Source organism: Raphanus sativus, unplaced genomic scaffold, assembly GCF_000801105.2.
Source record: "Raphanus sativus cultivar WK10039 unplaced genomic scaffold, ASM80110v3 Scaffold2164, whole genome shotgun sequence".
Classification (NCBI taxonomy): Eukaryota; Viridiplantae; Streptophyta; class Magnoliopsida; order Brassicales; family Brassicaceae; genus Raphanus; species Raphanus sativus.
The window spans coordinates 1-17073 of NW_026617473.1; the positions used below are offsets into that span (position 1 = coordinate 1).

The 17073-nt window shown below is 37.8% G+C and overlaps 4 protein-coding genes across 4 annotated transcripts; 3 read left to right on the top strand and 1 right to left on the bottom strand.

Moving 5' to 3' along the window:
* Positions 1 to 650: 650 nt before the first annotated feature.
* Positions 651 to 2460, top strand: LOC130505312 (protein NLP3-like; the record flags this gene model as incomplete). The annotated part of the gene is made up of 3 exons (XM_056999917.1): positions 651 to 717; positions 790 to 1516; positions 1629 to 2460. Coding segments are annotated over 3 exons (1480 nt in total), but the record flags the coding sequence as incomplete, so codon positions are not given.
* Positions 2461 to 3214: 754 nt separating this feature from the next.
* Positions 3215 to 5828, top strand: LOC130505309 (protein LAZ1-like). The gene is made up of 9 exons (XM_056999914.1): positions 3215 to 3327; positions 3458 to 3690; positions 3766 to 3822; positions 3919 to 4027; positions 4117 to 4307; positions 4385 to 4473; positions 4582 to 4843; positions 4956 to 5207; positions 5286 to 5828. Exons 2-9 carry the CDS (start codon positions 3514 to 3516, stop codon positions 5637 to 5639), a joined length of 1491 nt encoding a protein of 496 aa, XP_056855894.1. The 5' UTR covers positions 3215 to 3327; positions 3458 to 3513; the 3' UTR covers positions 5640 to 5828.
* A 2060-nt stretch (positions 5829 to 7888) lies between these two features.
* Positions 7889 to 10631, top strand: LOC130505310 (protein ROOT HAIR SPECIFIC 17-like). Its single transcript, XM_056999915.1, has 10 exons — positions 7889 to 8311; positions 8392 to 8433; positions 8527 to 8617; positions 8687 to 8763; positions 8861 to 8949; positions 9070 to 9256; positions 9337 to 9518; positions 9597 to 9699; positions 9780 to 10111; positions 10198 to 10631. Exons 1-10 carry the CDS (start codon positions 8093 to 8095, stop codon positions 10523 to 10525), a joined length of 1650 nt encoding a protein of 549 aa, XP_056855895.1. The 5' UTR covers positions 7889 to 8092; the 3' UTR covers positions 10526 to 10631.
* An 81-nt stretch (positions 10632 to 10712) lies between these two features.
* LOC130505311 (expansin-like A2) lies at positions 10713 to 11886 on the bottom strand. Its single transcript, XM_056999916.1, has 3 exons — positions 11683 to 11886; positions 11307 to 11601; positions 10713 to 11218 (listed from the first exon to the last, which is right to left on the bottom strand). Exons 1-3 carry the CDS (start codon positions 11798 to 11800, stop codon positions 10837 to 10839), a joined length of 795 nt encoding a protein of 264 aa, XP_056855896.1. The 5' UTR covers positions 11801 to 11886; the 3' UTR covers positions 10713 to 10836.
* Between the last annotated feature and the right edge of the window lie 5187 nt (positions 11887 to 17073).

Below are 17073 nucleotides of genomic sequence, written 5' to 3' on the forward strand. Positions count from 1 at the left end.
TTTTTTTTTCCATCAAGATGGATTCATTATATATAAAAGGCAATAAAGCCAAAACCTCCTTACAAAAAGGGAGCTTCCTGCAACTACCCAGATCAGCCCACCCAAAAAACAGAGCAAGAGAGAATTACAAAACAGAGCACTATAAAACAGAGGCCTTCACACTTCTGTCCTAAACTCATTTCACCGTTTCATTGTTATCTCAGCTCTTCCCAACGATCTTCAACTAAGACCACAATCAGAGACCTAGACTTTCATTCACAAAGAATTCAAACAACCAAGATGGATGCCCTCTAGCACATAAGAATTTATCAGTCCATACTTGTTGACATTTTGAGCAATGAGTGACGACCCTTTATTGGCTTCTCTCGTCACCACCTTTAGTTTCCAGTTTGTGATCCCTTCCAGCTTCTTTTCATATACATGTAGTTATAACTTGGCAATATTCTTTTTTTTTTTTTATAAGTAACTTGGCAATATTCTTGTCACTGCACTGTTGGAACACTGCTCAGCATTGACTCGCTCCCAATGTCTTAAATGCATTAATATTATTTGTTATGTTGACGTAAGCAACCTTTGAAGAGCTTCAATGGTTAACATTCGTTTGCTTTTTAAATATATAAACACACTTCAATTTACTCACACAATCACAGAATTAATTCTTGGCAGGCCTTTGATCTCCGGAGTTCAGAAACCTCCATCGTCCCAACCTCTCTCAAGGTCTGTCTCTTAAAAAAGTTTACGTTTCTTACTTAGCACTCTCTTTAATTGATGTCCTTTCCACTTGCACAGCCCCACACCGACGACCTTCACCGAGAGGTGGCCTCGATTCTCAAAGGCATCTGCATCTCATATGGACTACCCCTAGCTATTACGTGGGGACACCAACAAGGCTCGTGCCTTTCAGCTATAGTCTCTGCTTGTTACGCCTCTGACCAGAAGAGCCGCAGCTTCCTGTCCGCCTGCTCAGAGCACCATCTTCTTGCCAAGGAAGGAATCGCTGGAACTGCCTTTGCCACCAAGAAACAGTATTTCGCAAAAGATGTGGCCATCCTCAGCTACAGCTACCCACTCTCCCACTACGCCAAGATGTTCGACCTCCACGCTGCTCTTGCCATCCCTCTCCTGACCAGATGCAGCCGCCGCACCGTCCAATTTGTTCTCGAGTTCTTCTTCCCCAGAGACAGTCTTATTAATCAGAGGCTGATCCTTGATTCCCTAGCCTCCCAACTCATACTACGCTTCCAGAGATCACCTAATCTGATGGTAGACGACCAGCTCGCAGAAGAATTCACGGACACACACACGGCCCTGACAATAGAGGAGTCACCGTGCATGTCCCACAAGGGTAAGGGAAAACATGTGTCTGTCTCTTGGAGTGGGGAAGTGAGGGAACCTTCTTTGTCTTTTTCTTTGGGAAGCAGAAAGCGGAAAACAAGGGGTGAAAAGGATATCACTTTGGATATTCTCAAACAACACTTTGCTGGCAGCCTCAAGGACGCTGCTAAAAACATTGGTGGTACGTATGCCTCATTCCTCTCTCTCTCTCTCTCTATATATATATATATATATACATATGAAACGATGATGATGATGATGTTTTTAAATAGTATTTATTATTATTGGTTTAGTATGTCCGACGACCTTGAAGAGGATCTGCAGACAACACGGAATCGCAAGGTGGCCATCGAGGAAGATAAAGAAAGTGGGACATTCTCTACGGAAACTGAAGGTGGTGATGGACTCTGTTCAAGGAGTTCAAGGCTCTCACCATCTTGCCTCCTTCTACTCAAGCTTCCCTCAACTTCAGTCTTCTTCTTCTTTGCCTTTGCCTTTGCTTGATCCTACCAAAAGTGTCCACAACAAGTCACCGCACCCTTCCTCATCTTCATCATCAGGCTCAAGCACATGTTGCTCCTCCGAAGAGAAACAACTAGTGGGTGGCTGCTTCCACAAACCGTCTCAACTTCAACTTAGCAGCCTGAGGAAGGATGAGCAGAGGGCAGAACGTGTGACGTCATCCCTACCCCCATTGCCATCCGCAAAGGAGGATGGAATAAAAGTGAATGCTATGTTTGGTGAATCCAAGATGAGAATGAGCCTGAAACACCACTGGGGAATTGGAGACCTCAGAAGAGAGATCGCAAAGCGGTTTGGGATGGATGTGACAAGTAACTTCAGGCTCAAGTATATGGACGATGATGATGAATGGGTTCTGTTGACTGGCGACGCTGATCTTGAGGAGTGCATTCAAATCTACAAGTCCTCTCTTTATAAAGAGACCGCCGTCAGAATATCTGTCTCTTCCTTGCTTTGATTTTTTTGTTGTTGTTTTTGCATATTCCGTTTGATCTTACACATGTATTAATTGGTTGTTGGCATCTTGTAAACTCCTGGCTCTGGTTGGCTAAGCCCTCTCTCTATATGTATTCTAGCTTTCTTTGAAGGCGCTAGATTATGATTTTGTGAGGAACATAGTCTTGATGAAGTAGTAGGTACATAATCATGACCTGAATGAAACCCCAACAAGAAGAATTTGATTAGATACTTTTTTACTAACTCTCTCAACAATGCATGGCTAGCCTAGAGATGATATTTGTCTTGGCCCTACCCTAGTCCATGGTAACTTACTTTTTAGAGGTAAGCACATGCATGCAAAAGATTAATTGCCGATTATAACCAAAGCCAAAAAGTACATTTGGTTTGGAGCAGTGCCTGGCTCTAGGGCTGTGCGAGAGGTGCAAATGCACTAGGTCCTACATTTTTTATTTAGTTTTCTTTACCAATTTAGAGATAAACTAAGGTCCTGTTTATAAATCCATTAATGAAAAAAAAATATGGCACAAGGTCCATTTTTGTTCTAAATTGGAGGGGTCCTTCCTTAAGCAAAAATATCTCACAACAAGTTTAGTGAGAGGGATCCATCCCCCAAGAACATTAATCACAATCATGTTGGTCTTTAAGCAAACCAATTAGACTAACCAATTAGCCATGAGGTGTTAATTTGTCTCCTCCTCTTGTCTGGAGGAAAGAGCAAAACAAAACATGAAAGAGTTGAGTTGAGCTTCTTATTTGATGTCAAAAAAAAAAAAAGAGTTGAGTTGAGTTGCAAAAAGAAAAAAAGACAAAAAAACAGAAATGGATGGGTTGAGAGTATCGTATCAGTATTGCTTGCCGTTTTAGTATATTTAAAGGGTAGCAATGCGTGCCGTTTTTGACCATGTCGTCCAAAATACCTCCTTTTGTCTTCTCTCATCGTCATCGTCATCGTCATCATCATCCCCGAGCTCTGATCAATTCCTTCGCTTGTTGATTGCCTTTCGCCATTAGGTGGGTGTAGTCTCGCTTTTCTCCGATCATTTGATCAAATTACAGGGCGGGGATCTATTCAGCTCAATTCAATTCGATTGGATTCGATTCTAATATGGTTTTATCTTTTTTTTTGTTTGGGTGTAAAAAGGTAGGATTAAGGACTTTTACATTAAAAAAGCTCGCATCTTGCTTCCATCCATCCATATGGTATGGGTGGGAGTTGAAGGCTTGGTGATGGAGATATCATCAGCAACAACAAGGCTCCTTTCTTACTCGGCTCCCGCTTGGGCAAGCTTGATGGCTGGTGCTTTTTTGATCCTCACCCTCTCCCTTTCCATGTATCTTGTCTTCGATCACCTCTCTACTTACAAGAACCCTGAGGTTTTGACACTTCTTCTCTTTCCTTTTTTTTGTTATATCATCTTTTCTTTTCATTTGTTTTTTGTTTGTTTTCAGGAGCAAATGTTTTTGATCGGAGTCATCCTCATGGTCCCTTTCTATTCTATTGAGTCTGTGAGTCAGATATGTCTTTTTACATTTTTTTTTATGTCTTCTTACTTAAGCTAAGCTAAAGCTAATCTAATCTAATCTAAAACGATTCAACAACAGTTTGCATCACTTGTGAACCCATCCATCAGCGTTGATTGTGGCATTCTACGTGACTGCTATGAATCCTTTGCCATGTACTGTTTTGGTCGCTACCTTGTTGCCTGCTTAGGTATTATTACTCTCACTCCCCCCTTTCCTTTCTTCTTTTATCCTTTTTTTTTTGTCATTCCAAACTTCTCTTTTTTTTTCTTTTACCAGGTGGGGAAGATAGGACCATTGAGTTTATGCAACGACAAGGCCGCAAGAGCTTTAAGACTCCCCTCTTACTAGATCATCACAATGATGATAAGGGAAGTATTAAACATCCTTTTCCTATGAATCTTTTCTTAAAACCCTGGAGGCTCAGTCACTGGTTCTATCAAGTTGTTAAGTTTGGTATTGTTCAATATGTATGTATGTTTCCCCCATCCTCCTACATGTCTTGTCTCTTTGAGGTCCAACTAAATACTATTCCTTTCTTTGGCAGATGATTATAAAGTCTCTCACTGCTCTCACTGCCCTCATTCTTGAAGCCTTCGGTGTGTACTGTGAAGGAGAGTTTAAATGGAGTTGTGGGTACGTCCATGCCTTTTTTTCTTTTTTCTGATAACCACATTGCTATAACAATGAAGAAACAAAACAAAAAAAATAATGTTTCCGTTTTGCCTGTGATTTCTTCTGTAGGTACCCTTACTTGGCAGTTGTTCTAAATTTTAGTCAGTCATGGGCATTATACTGTCTGGTTCAGTTCTATGGTGCAACAAAAGATGAGCTTTCCCACATAAATCCACTTGCCAAGTTTCTAACCTTCAAGTCCATCGTGTTTATGACTTGGTGGCAAGGTGTTGCCATTGCTCTTCTCTCTTCCCTCGGTTTGTTCAAAAGTTCCATTGCACATAGCTTGCAGCTCAAGACTAGTGTTCAAGATTTCATCATTTGCATTGAGGTACCACCTACATCTCCTTCTTGTACCAACATTCCTGCAAATAAATATCATTTGTGCTCAAACAAATTCCACTCTGTTTTTCTATCTCAAAGTCTGTGTTGGTCTAACGCAGATGGGTATTGCTTCGGTTGTTCACCTGTATGTATTCCCAGCAAAACCTTACGGTCTACTGGGAGATCGCTTTACTGGATCTGTTTCAGTTCTCGGGGACTATGCATCCGTGGACTGCCCTATTGATCCCGATGAGATTAGGGACAGTGAGAGACGAACAAAAGTCCGTCTTCCACATCCTAACGTTGATATCAGAAGTGGTATGACCATCAAAGAAAGCATGAGAGATGTTTTCGTTGGTGGTGGTGAATACGTGAGTTTTCCTCATTTCTTTCACATGCAAATAAAAAATGATGAAGAGCTTAGGCTATATCTATATGTTATGTTGTAGATTGTTAAAGACGTGAGGTTCACAGTGACTCAAGCAGTCGAGCCTATGGAGAAGAGCATCACAAAGTTTAATGAGAAACTGCACAAGATCTCTCAGAACATAAAGAAACACGACAAGGACAAGAGAAGAGTTAAGGATGACTCTTGCATGTCATCATCATCTAGTCGGCGAGTGATTCGCGGGATCGATGATCCGCTTTTAAATGGGAGTTTTAGTGACAGCGGAGTTACTAGGACCAAAAAGCACCGCCGCAAATCAGGTTACACCAGCGCCGAAAGCGGGGGAGAGAGCAGTAGTGATCAAGCTTATAGTGGATTTGAAGTCAGGGGCCGTAGATGGATCACAAAAGATTAACATTCATTCAAGGAGAGAGACCATTCTACATTAAAGCTCAGGTGTTTTGCAGATCACCAAGAAGCCGTTAAATATTTAATATATATTTTTATGTACAGAGTTGAAGATACATAACATGAGGCATGATTTCTTATTCCAAACAGAAGAATAAACCTTCATAACTTAACAAAATCATCAAATAGCAAACCACACTACCATAGAGTGAATCAATCCGGTTCCGGACCGGCTTGTCAATGTGCTTGACAATTTGAGTTGCACTTTGTGGAATTTCGCCATATCTCCTATTGTTCATCTCTCTCCATATATAACAGCTTGAAAAGTATATTAAGTAAGAAATAATATTGTGTTATCTCTTGTCTTGTCCATCACCAAATCAAGTAGCTCAGTTCAGATAGTTGTGTATCTCACAGCAACCAGCTTCCCGGTTAACTTCTGTCATATCTCTTCTTGATAAAAGTATCAAAAGAATAAGTGAGCTCTCTTCTTCATTGTGCCATTGCAAAGCACACATGTCGCATCTGCTTACGGGTTCCATCTCAAGACTCGCTCCCATGTGGCTAGTCTATCTCGGATGGCAAGCCAAGCTATCACAAAGAATTTTGGGGTCGCAGCCAAGAACCAAATTCCCTGATACCAAACAGCTGAGAACTATAAGACTAGATACTTTCAAAATTCGCCACGTCTGGCTAGTGCTGAAACTTTGGTTAAAATTGTTTCTAATTCCTTTCCACAATTGAATATCCTCGTTGTGTCCCAACCCTTGGTTCTCAATTTCAGAATTTCCTTTTCATACTGATTCACAGCTGTCTCCACAGTGGCATTGATTTCTATAACAAAATATATCTACATAATATATCAAAAACGTATTACTAATTAAACAATAGTGATTTATGTATGTTGTTTTGATTAGTTAGCCAAATAAATAAGCTAATATATATAAGTATAAATTTATAATCGATCTTGTAACAATTTGTTAGTTTGGAATTAGTGATCTCACGTTCCAATCATATTGGACCTTATCTTTATTATTTGTTAACTATATTAACAATCTGAATGTTTTTTTGTTCATCTTTCCACTTTAGAGAACTTCTTTCATGGTTTGCAGTTTTTTTTTTGAAAAGCCTCCTAGTGTCTTAATAAATTGAAGTTAATCTATTTTGAAATCCATATTTAAATATCCATCAGAACGTTTTTTCTGAATAAAAAATGAAAAATATATAATGAAATAAATCGGTAGTAAAACTGTTTCAAAAACTAAATCCAGTTGCTTGTGGATAAAAGATTATAGACAGATTGAATATTTTATAAAACATTTCATAGTTCTAATATGGTTGCCATGAAAGATTGAACTGATGGTAAGGTGTCAAAATCATTTAAACCAGAAAATATGATAAATATGATTAAATTAAATTGAAAATAATTTATGGATATGATTAAGTTATAGAACCATTAATAGAAGATATATTAACAGTAATTTATTTGGATGGTCTCAAAATTGAATGATATACTTATTGTTTTTAAGAGTTCTAGGTATACTAATTAAATAGTGAGTGACATTTTTTGTACATATCATTGAGAAATAAATTATTTCTAAATAATATTCATGTTTTAATAAGATAAAAATTATTAGTGAATTAATCTAATAAAATATTTTTATAAGATGATTTTTTTAATCAATCTATTTAAATAGAATAGACTATCTATTCATCAAAACAAACACACTTAAAATCATTTTCCGATGGTTTCTGTTTTGGCGACTTTCCATTGCGTGAGTCTCTCCTCATGCATGCAGGTACAATTCCATTGCTTTTTATTATTGTTACTATAGACAATAACTTGATTTTATTCAAATGCTGTTATATTCCATCCACAATGAATTCTTCTTTTCGGTTTTTATTTAATCATTACATGCCTATTTAATCATTACATGCCTGCACGTAAACACAGTTTTCTAATATTATATTTTCTGTATTTAACTTATAAATTTTGAACTAGTTGGCTTTTAAAAACAAAAGAAAAATTTAGAAGATAAGTCTAATTTTGGAATAGAAAAAAGTAAGACAATTTCAACTGGAATAGATTAGGAGATAAGAATGTAATGAGATCATCAAACAGCTAACTAATTAAAAAAAAGTAATGATACAACTTACAGACAGAACAAAGCGGGAGATTCGGTAAGTTGCTAAAACACATACGAATAAAGAGTTAAAAAAAAATATTGAGTGTTTATTTGTTGGAGATTAGTTTGGAGTTCGTCTCATAGTTTCTCGGCAACCAACTTTTGCTCTGCCTTAGCAACGTCATTTCTGTAGAAAAAAATGACCTCTTGTTCATCCTCGGCCTCCTCATTTTGCACACTCTCCTTTCCATTTCTCTTGTTTTCTTCTTATTCTTTGTAGCCTCCCTCCCTCCCTCTCTCTCTCTTTCTCCTTCTCCTGTGTCTTACACAATTAATGGCGTCTTTAAATTTGAAGATGAAGAAAAGGGAGAATTATGGCACCGAACCTGACAAGAAAAAACTGGCTATGGCCGGAATCCGACACCAGTTACTGCTACTCCTTCGCCGCCGTCACCGTTTATTCCCTCTGGTCTCTGCCTTCTCCGGCTGTCTCCTCCTCCTCCTCCTCTTCTCCTTTTCCTTCCCTCCTGTGATCCATCGCTCACCACCAGGCGTACGTTTACATTCATTCATTTCAACAACTTAATATGAAAATCCATCTTCAGAAATTTCATTTCTCTGTTTTGTTTTCAGAGGAAGAATCAAATTGCCGTGGAACCCAAGCTTCTCGTACCCGTACGTTAAAAGCTCTTAGCATTGATACATTACCGAATACCTTCTCTTTTTTTTTTAACTAAACACATGATATCATTATTTTGGTAATCTCAGGAAAATGGAGGAAGATCGGATCGGCACTTATGGAGCTCGAAATTGTCCAACTCCTACTATGGCTGCAGCAATGCCAGTGACACCTTTCAAGGTATGTTAGGCACCCTTAAAAAAAATTCCTCTGTTTTAATCAGCTGATGCTTATTGGAATGGGTGGCAGTTTTGGATAAGACGAGTCAAACAGATCGATATCTACTGATCGCTACGAGCGGAGGGTTAAACCAACAGCGAACAGGGGTGAGTTTCACATATTATATTATATACTACCTGCTTGGAGAGCCGATTTGTTTCTCTGACTTTCTTTTTTTTTGGGTGGTGGGGGGATCTAACTCAGATAATAGACGCTGTGGTTGCGGCTTACATCCTAAATGCCACTCTTGTGATCCCTAAACTGGACCAAAATTCATACTGGAAGGACACCAGGTCCTCCTCTCTCTCTCTCTCTCTCTCTCTCTATATATATATATATATATATTATTCTCCTGCATTTGAAGGAGATTGAATTTCTTGCTTTTTTCTAACACATAACTTCTTTTGGTGCAGCAACTTCGAAGAAATATTTGACGTTGATTGGTTCATTACGCATCTCTCCAAAGATGTCAAGATCATCAAGGAGCTTCCTAAAGGAGAAGAGTCAAGACTCATTGGCCTACAGTCCATTCGTGTTCCCAGGAAGTGCACACCCTCTTGCTACCTGCAGCGTGTTTTGCCCCTTCTTAAGAAGAAGCATGTCAGTCAGTTTTCTACTCCAAAAGTTGGCCCTCTTTGATATTATTATGAGTATGCTCATGATCAACTCTGATATTGCAGGTTGTACAACTCTCTAAATTCGATTACAGGCTGGCCAACCAGCTGGATTCAGAGCTACAGAAGCTGAGGTGTAGAGTGAACTACCATGCGGTGAGATATACGGAGACTATCAACAAGATGGGCCAAACTCTGGTTGACCGGATGAGAACCAAATCCAAACACTTTGTTGCCCTTCATCTCAGGTACCACAAATAAAGAACTCTTTAAAAAAAAAGAAAAAAAATGAATATAGCTAATCAGATGCGGCATGTTTGTTCTAGGTTCGAACCTGATATGCTGGCCTTCTCCGGATGCTATTATGGGGGAGGTCAGAAAGAGAGACTTGAACTCGGAGCTATGAGAAGAAGGTGGAAAACTTTACACGTGAGGATGAGTTGCTTTCCATATGTATAATAACTCTTTCATCAATTCAACACTAAATTAATTTGCAATGTAATGTGTAGGCGGCAAACCCTGACAAGGTACGGGAGCACGGGAGATGTCCCCTGACTCCAGAGGAGATCGGTCTGATGCTCAGGGGCTTAGGCTTTGGCAGAGAAGTTCACTTGTACGTTGCATCAGGCGAGGTATACGGAGGGGATGCTACACTAGCACCATTAAGAGCTCTGTTTCCAAATATCCATACAAAAGAGACATTGACTTCTAAGAAAGAGCTAGCTCCGTTTGCACGCTTCTCATCACGCATGGCTGCTCTTGACTTCATCGTGTGTGATGAGAGCGACGCATTTGTCACCAACAACAACGGCAACATGGCTAGAATCTTAGCCGGAAGAAGGTATGCATGCATACTTGACATCACATTTTTTCACACTCTCTTGTTTTATAATTTTCACAAAAAAATATATATATATATATGAGCAGAAGATACATGGGACATAAAGTAACCATCCGTCCAAACGCCAAGAAACTCCATAAAATCTTCACAAACAGACACAACATGACATGGGATGAATTCTCAACCAAGGTCCGGAAATACCAAACAGGGTTCATGGGGGAGCCAGATGAAATGAAAGCAGGAGAAGGAGAGTTCCATGAGAACCCGACCTCCTGCATTTGTCAAAAGAAGAAGAAGAAGGACAATGAAAAACTAAAAGAGGACGAGCAAGACTCATGGCCATGGGAGTACTCAGACATTGGCAATGTCCCCATGGCCACTAGAAGCGAGTTTGAATCATCAACCAGAAGTTGACCATGATGAGATCTTCTGACTAATCTTTTCTCCCTTTCTTTTTTTCTTTTGTGCTCTTTATGCAAAGAAACAAACATTCTTTTCCAAAACACAAAATGTAATGTCATTTGAAGGGTTACAAGTAGAAAGAAAGGTGGTCCTGTGTACATATATATATAGACCTCTTTTGTACATACATGTATATGTATATCCATCTTTTAATCTTTCTTTAGTTCTCTTTTGTTTTTAATAAATTAACATTGATTGCAGTTAAAATCAAATAATAGTGAATAGCTGATTACACATGAGGCTATGTAAAAAAAAAAAAAAAATCAGTTCCAGATGTGATCGTCGCATGGATCACAACCTTCCTGAGCAATGTCGGTGATCTGAACGCCGGCGTCGTAGATCTTGCCAGCTTCCCAGTTGGCCGGAAGAACTCGCTGGGACCAGAGCATTTTGCCGTCGAAGCCAGCAGTCACCACGAATCTGAACTGAAGAGGTCCGGTTGGTACTTTGTCAGTGACCCAGACGGCTCCGTGGCTTCTGGTCATGTAACTCCAATGGGAAGAACCAACCTGAGCAATGTCGATGGCTACGACTTCGGTTTGGCCTCCTTGGTATAAGAGCTTTATCGCCAAGTAGTTTGGCTTCTTGCTTGATTCTTCAACTCTCACATTCATCATCTTCTTGTTTCCGTAGTCGCAAGGGACTCTGTTTTCAAAATATATTTGTTATTATATTACTACTAAAGCAAAAATATTAATTTAAATGAAATAAAACTAAGGGTTTTGTTTGGAACCTCTGGTATTGAATGTCCACAACGCCTTGTCTAAGAAGATCTCTGTCGGCGCCAATAACCGGCTTAGCCATGGCCCTGAAGGCTCTGCTGCTGAGGATAAGATCTGTTTGGTTGCTCATGTTCAGGTCGGTGACCATCACCGTGGTTCCTCTGGTGCTGCAAAGAGAAGGGTTGTTGCATCTGACCTGGAAGCAAGCTCCGCAGCCGGCGCCGTCTTTGTATATTGAAGGCACGGCAGCGGCTATGTGACCGGCGAAGAAACTCGTAGCCATAGAACCATAGGAGCAAGCTCCCGCTAAAAAAAAGAGTAGAAGAAAGACAGGGATGAGAAAATAATTATTTAACAATAAGAGAGAGTGAAGGGATGAGTGAATACAGGAGAGAGCAGAGGCAGAGGAGAAATAAGCAGCCTTAGAGCGTTGGAGACATCGGTCGCAGGCGTCAACGGAAGACGATAATAGTAAAACGACGAAGAAGAGAAAGCAGCTTCCCATTTTTGTTTGTGGTTTGCTTTAATACTAAAGAGAGAAAGATGCAACAAAACTTAGTAGTAATATGAATGATAGATAGACAAGAGAAGTGAGGACGGAGTTTGTGAATATATAGTGAAGAAGGGAGTGTGTGCCAGCTCAGCATCTCTATACACATCGGACACGTCATGGTTCCATGCATATAGCCCTGGTCCACTAGGTTAGATGGAAGCAGCTGGCTGGCTAGCTAGTCTACTACCATTCTTCAGTCCACAACTCAAGAAAAAGGTACGCGTTTTGTGGAATTTACATTTGATGTTTCTTTTGACAATGACATCTTTCATCTCCAAAGAGTTCAGAGTTATTTTGTTTTTTCTCTTCTTATAAAAATGAACAAAAGAACCATTCCCCAGTGTGAAAATGAGTAGATGACGTGGTCTTGCACCGACTCTTTGCACCACAGCTGTGTCCCTTCTCTTCCTCGGGCCTTGTACATGTCGGCTTCCTGATTTTTTTTTTTTGATTTTGTTAAAGAGAACACCAACCAAATCACTCTATATTATTCACTTATCTAATAATGGTATAAAATTATCCTCTCTCTATACCATTTTGAATTTTAAAGTTTTCACACATATTAAAAAATACAAAGTTTTATATAATTTATTTTGGTAATACTAAACATAATATATCATACATAATTTTATATTAATTTATTAAAAATATATCTATAAATAGTATCAATTGAGATATTATAAACTAGAAATATTAAAATAATTATATACATATAGTAAGCATGAAGTATGTTATACATAATATGCTATTATGATAAGATTTAATTTGTTTTAAAGAAAAATGGAAGTAGTGACAAGATATTATTTTAAAACAAACTTGAAACAATTATTTGTTTAATCACTGCACATATGCCGTATTTTGATCGTAATGCCGCATAACTGACTGTTACAATTTGAACGTATTTTTTATCGTTTACCACAAAATAGCATATAGTTCTTCATGTATTAGGGTTTGTTTGGAATTTGTTCTTATTTTTTTCTCTCCTTCCCTAATAAATGAATAAAATGTCGACCAAGAAAATGAATACAATATTAAAGATATCGTTAGTCGTTGGAAAGTAACCAAACCTTTTGCATAGAACTAGCGCTTAAGCAGGTATTTGAAAGCTAGCCAAAGTTTAGATGGTAGCAGATTATATATTTATATTATATATTTTAAAATATGTGTTTAATTATAAATTATTTTGATGATATAATATTATATAAAAAAGTCAAATCAAATTTTTTAGACAAAATTTAATGCCATTTAAAATTTGTAATCAATTACAAAATATTGTATCTTTTTATTAGTTGAACGAATTTTATTTAATGCTATTTTTGTATATTTTTTGTTCTCTTAAGTAAGTTTAAATCTTTCTTTTTTCCTTAATCAATTCTTTTTGTTGTGGGCCTTGTGGCTGAAAGGTGATAAGCAACTGAGAGGTCAGTAAAAGAACTAAAAGAAAAAGATTGCGTTTACATTCATATGACAACTCACTAATGTCCACTAACAAATTAAGAAGTCTAGAACACGTAATAATTAGGCGTTGAGTATTTAGTATTATTACTAATCTCTCTTGATGTTCTGGTTATTCCTTTATAAGTTTGTTTGTCAAAATTTTGTAGAGAAAAAAACAATGAAACCTTTGGTATTCAATAGATTGGTAATCAATAAACATACATGTGATAACAACTCTGTCACAGCAACGGCATTGATTACGACATGTGAAAATATCTTCACACTCTTCCCTCTGTATCTTCTTCTGTGTGTTCATTGTCGGTGTTATACACAGCATATAAGATAGAGATTTGTCTAGATTCTCTATCAACTAGCTGATCTATTATTATAAAGTAATGATGTTTCTTTCCTGCTGACACGTAGGATGCCATGTCACTAATTCAGTCGTCCAACATCTGACACGTGTCATCTTTAATGAAACGCAGCGTTCGTTTTTTTTTTGTTTCGTTCGGGCTTCGCTTGAGATTGGTGTCGCGCTCTGTTTTGAGGCGCAGTGACCACCTAACTATACGCGAAACCCTAATCCGTGTTCATCAACACGATTGTGTTCTTCGTTTCACTTCGATCTGGTGGAGCTGTGACGATCCGTTTCTGTAACGGAAGGCGTTGTGTTTCTACGTCTTTAATCACATTAGTTCGTAAACCCATGATGAGATTTTCAATCGCGTTGTTCCGTCGGCGAAGTCGGATATAAATTGGTTAGTATCTCTCTTCTGCGAATCGATCGTTGCTACTCATCTCACTTATATTCGAATCTAAATACTCATCTCTCTTAATGTTTAAGCTAACTCCAAGGTTTTTCGACTTGAAATTGGGGTGGTGCTCATCCGTTGTCGAGGAGAAACCGTAATATTTCTGGGGAAGAAATGAAGGAGTTTGTCAACAACTAAAGATTATTTCTTTCTTGAGCGATGACTTCAATATCTCAAGAGAGGTTTGTCGTCAAGAAGAAACATAATCTGACTGAGACTGGAGATTCCGATGCAACGCTGAAAGAAAGATTGTATAGTTGCTTCCTGGGTATTTGTCTTCCCTTAGGAGCCCACGAAGAATATGGGACCAGGATCCGACTCTGCTTTTAGATCTGCTTCAGAGTATTTCATGAAGTCTGACACATTGGCAGGTAGTTTTTGTTTTTTCTCCGTTTCGAGAAACATTAACCCTTTGTTTGTTGACCAATGGTGTCTTTGATATTCTCTAGAACTATCAAAAGAGATGGAAACTACTTCGTTAAGACAACATAGTAGCCCTTATGTGTCCAATAGCGGCCACAACTTCATCACCATTGAGATATCAGTACTTCAAGTTTATGATGTAGATAGAAGAGGTTAGTAGTATACAAAAAATTTAGCCACCTTTTTGACTTTAATAGTGTTTCTATGCAAAAGTCTTTGTCATTGAAAAACAGAGCTGAATTATATGGTTGCTTTCTTTTTTGTTTTTGGTTATAACAGAGCTCCCATGAAGAGAGCCAACCAGAACCGTCTCTTCTCTCTGCGGCCTCACCATCTCACTTATATCTAGAACCAATGAATACACATTAGTTTTTAAGCCGCCCTTGGTCGATATGAAATTATTTCAGCAAGAGGTATGAGTGTTTTTTCTTTCTTAAAACTATACTTACTACTGAACTTAGGAGTTAGAACTCTTCAATTAGTTATTAGCTGATATTGACTCATCTCCAACAAAAATCAGGTGAAGCAAAGAGACAGACTTCGTAACCAATTTGAAGAAAAAAAAACATCCTATGAAAAAAACAGTCTATAAGTGCATTAAAGTGGTTTTGGATGCCTGAAGTGTTGTACATGAAAACAGAAATTTCTAACCAGGTTTTCAACCCGGCTTTTCATCAATATACCATTTTATCCTACTCAGCTTTGTTCTGCTGACCATTCATGAGCTCCTCTTTGACTCCATCAATGAACTCATCTTTGAGTTCTACAAGTTTCTTCAGTGAGTCTCTTTTTGTTAAACCAAGAACCCAAGTCTTCTCATTCAAAAATAAAAAAAGTCTTCTCATTCAGTGGCGAGAGCATCGGCCACGAGGCTAATAAAGAGGTTTAATGTCGTCTCTTCCCGTTGTAATTTGATATCAGGTGAATAACCTGACAAAATAATATTTAAAAATTAACACCAGCAGTTTAAACAAATATCCACGCCACAAACAAATATACAAACATATTCACTCTGTTGTTTTTAAAGAAAAAATTATATTCACTCTGTCGCTGAAAAATGGATTGACATTTATGATATTACAGAACGCAAAAACACAGAAGGTTTAAATAAAAATTAGAAATTCTTCACCAGAAGACGGTCCGTGATTGACCATGATAATGCATATGTAAGTTGTCGAGGTTTACAGTTTGTGAGCTCTTTAGAGTTTTGCTAGAGTCTGATTGTGGGGTTCCCACGAAACAGTTTCAAATCATACTTATAAGAACTTGGATCTAACTTAAGATTCTCTTGGGTGAATAAACAACTTCTAATTATGTTATTGATACTTGAACAGTAGGAACAAGAGTGCTGTAAATGTAAATGTTGTGTGGTTTCAGTGCATAAAGGATTTGGATTCAAGTATGTAGACTTCATAAAAAATTGGAACGGGTCCAAATTTTTGATATTGGTAAACGAAAGAAGGAGATAATGACCGTTGGGGTAGTGGTGGACTAGACTAAGATTACTGAAATGAGAGAGCAGAAGAAGGATTTGATAAATAAGGTACATGATTTCATTTCATAAACACATTTCTATGCTACAGATGTTGGAATACGCTTCATTTGTTGTGAGGGTTTACAGGAATCTACGGCTGGGTCTGGATTGGTATAAAATACTTTTTTTTAATCAATAGAACCTTATCCATTTACTTACGGAGCAATGCAAATGTGATATCTAGAGTTCTTGGGTTTTTAATTAGACATTTTATATGTACCCTTTCTAAAAAAACATGTATATACATGTACATGTATAAAGAGTAACGATAGTTTCATATTATTTATCTATCTATCTTAAGATATTTTTAGTTTATAATGAAAAGAAAAATAATATTGTTTTGACAATTTATAATAGTTAGACAAGTGTAGTTCCTAAAATGAACAGTGAAAAATGTTGTAAAAATTATGAACTTAAGTATTATTTTAAATTAAAATAAATTAGACATTTAAAACTATTTGCATTATTTGTTTTTTAATCGTCTGTCCGCCCGTAGGGCGGGTTTACCCTAGTTTTCTATATAAGCTAAGTAGCGTAAAGGAGTCCATAATAGTCTTCTTATGCTCGTTGTTTTTATATAAGCCCATGCTCATTGTTTTTATATAAGCTCATCCCTGGTTCGGCCCACTCCAGTTAGCATTCAAATTCAGCTGTAATTTCCTGACATTATTTTTTAACACTGTTTGTACTTTTTTACTCTTCTCATTGGATACCGTGGACCGCCCAAACCGACCATCCATTGGTCCGCGAAACTCAAAAGTATTCAGACATATACTATGTTTTATACTATACCTAATGAAAACACCAAAAACCTTGTTCCCATCAAAGATATGCACATTAAATAAAAGACTTCGGTACAATTTTCCGACAACACCTTGGTTTAACGTGAACCTAGTGCTAATTACTATAAATAAACATAAAACAATAGCAGAGGGAATGGTGGATGAACTGATGAGCTCGACCTTACTATAAATAGACAGTTGCAGGGCTATGTGTAACTCACCAACTTGCTAAGCTAA

Bases quoted from the DNA above. Each gene is read 5' to 3' on its own strand.
- LOC130505309 (XM_056999914.1), top strand. From the start codon at position 3,514: ATGGTATGGGTGGGAGTTGAAGGCTTGGTGATGGAGATATCATCAGCA. The intron at 4,308-4,384 runs GTATGTATGTTT...TTTCTTTGGCAG, and splicing joins AGTTTGGTATTGTTCAATAT to ATGATTATAAAGTCTCTCAC. The intron at 5,208-5,285 runs GTGAGTTTTCCT...GTTATGTTGTAG, and splicing joins TCGTTGGTGGTGGTGAATAC to ATTGTTAAAGACGTGAGGTT.
- LOC130505310 (XM_056999915.1), top strand. From the start codon at position 8,093: ATGGCGTCTTTAAATTTGAAGATGAAGAAAAGGGAGAATTATGGCACC. The intron at 8,312-8,391 runs GTACGTTTACAT...TTTTGTTTTCAG, and splicing joins TCCATCGCTCACCACCAGGC to AGGAAGAATCAAATTGCCGT. The intron at 10,112-10,197 runs GTATGCATGCAT...ATATATGAGCAG, and splicing joins AGAATCTTAGCCGGAAGAAG to AAGATACATGGGACATAAAG.
- LOC130505311 (XM_056999916.1), bottom strand. From the start codon at position 11,800: ATGGGAAGCTGCTTTCTCTTCTTCGTCGTTTTACTATTATCGTCTTCC. The intron at 11,602-11,682 runs GTATTCACTCAT...TCTTTTTTTTAG, and splicing joins CTCTGCCTCTGCTCTCTCCT to CGGGAGCTTGCTCCTATGGT. The intron at 11,219-11,306 runs GTTCCAAACAAA...TTTTGAAAACAG, and splicing joins GTGGACATTCAATACCAGAG to AGTCCCTTGCGACTACGGAA.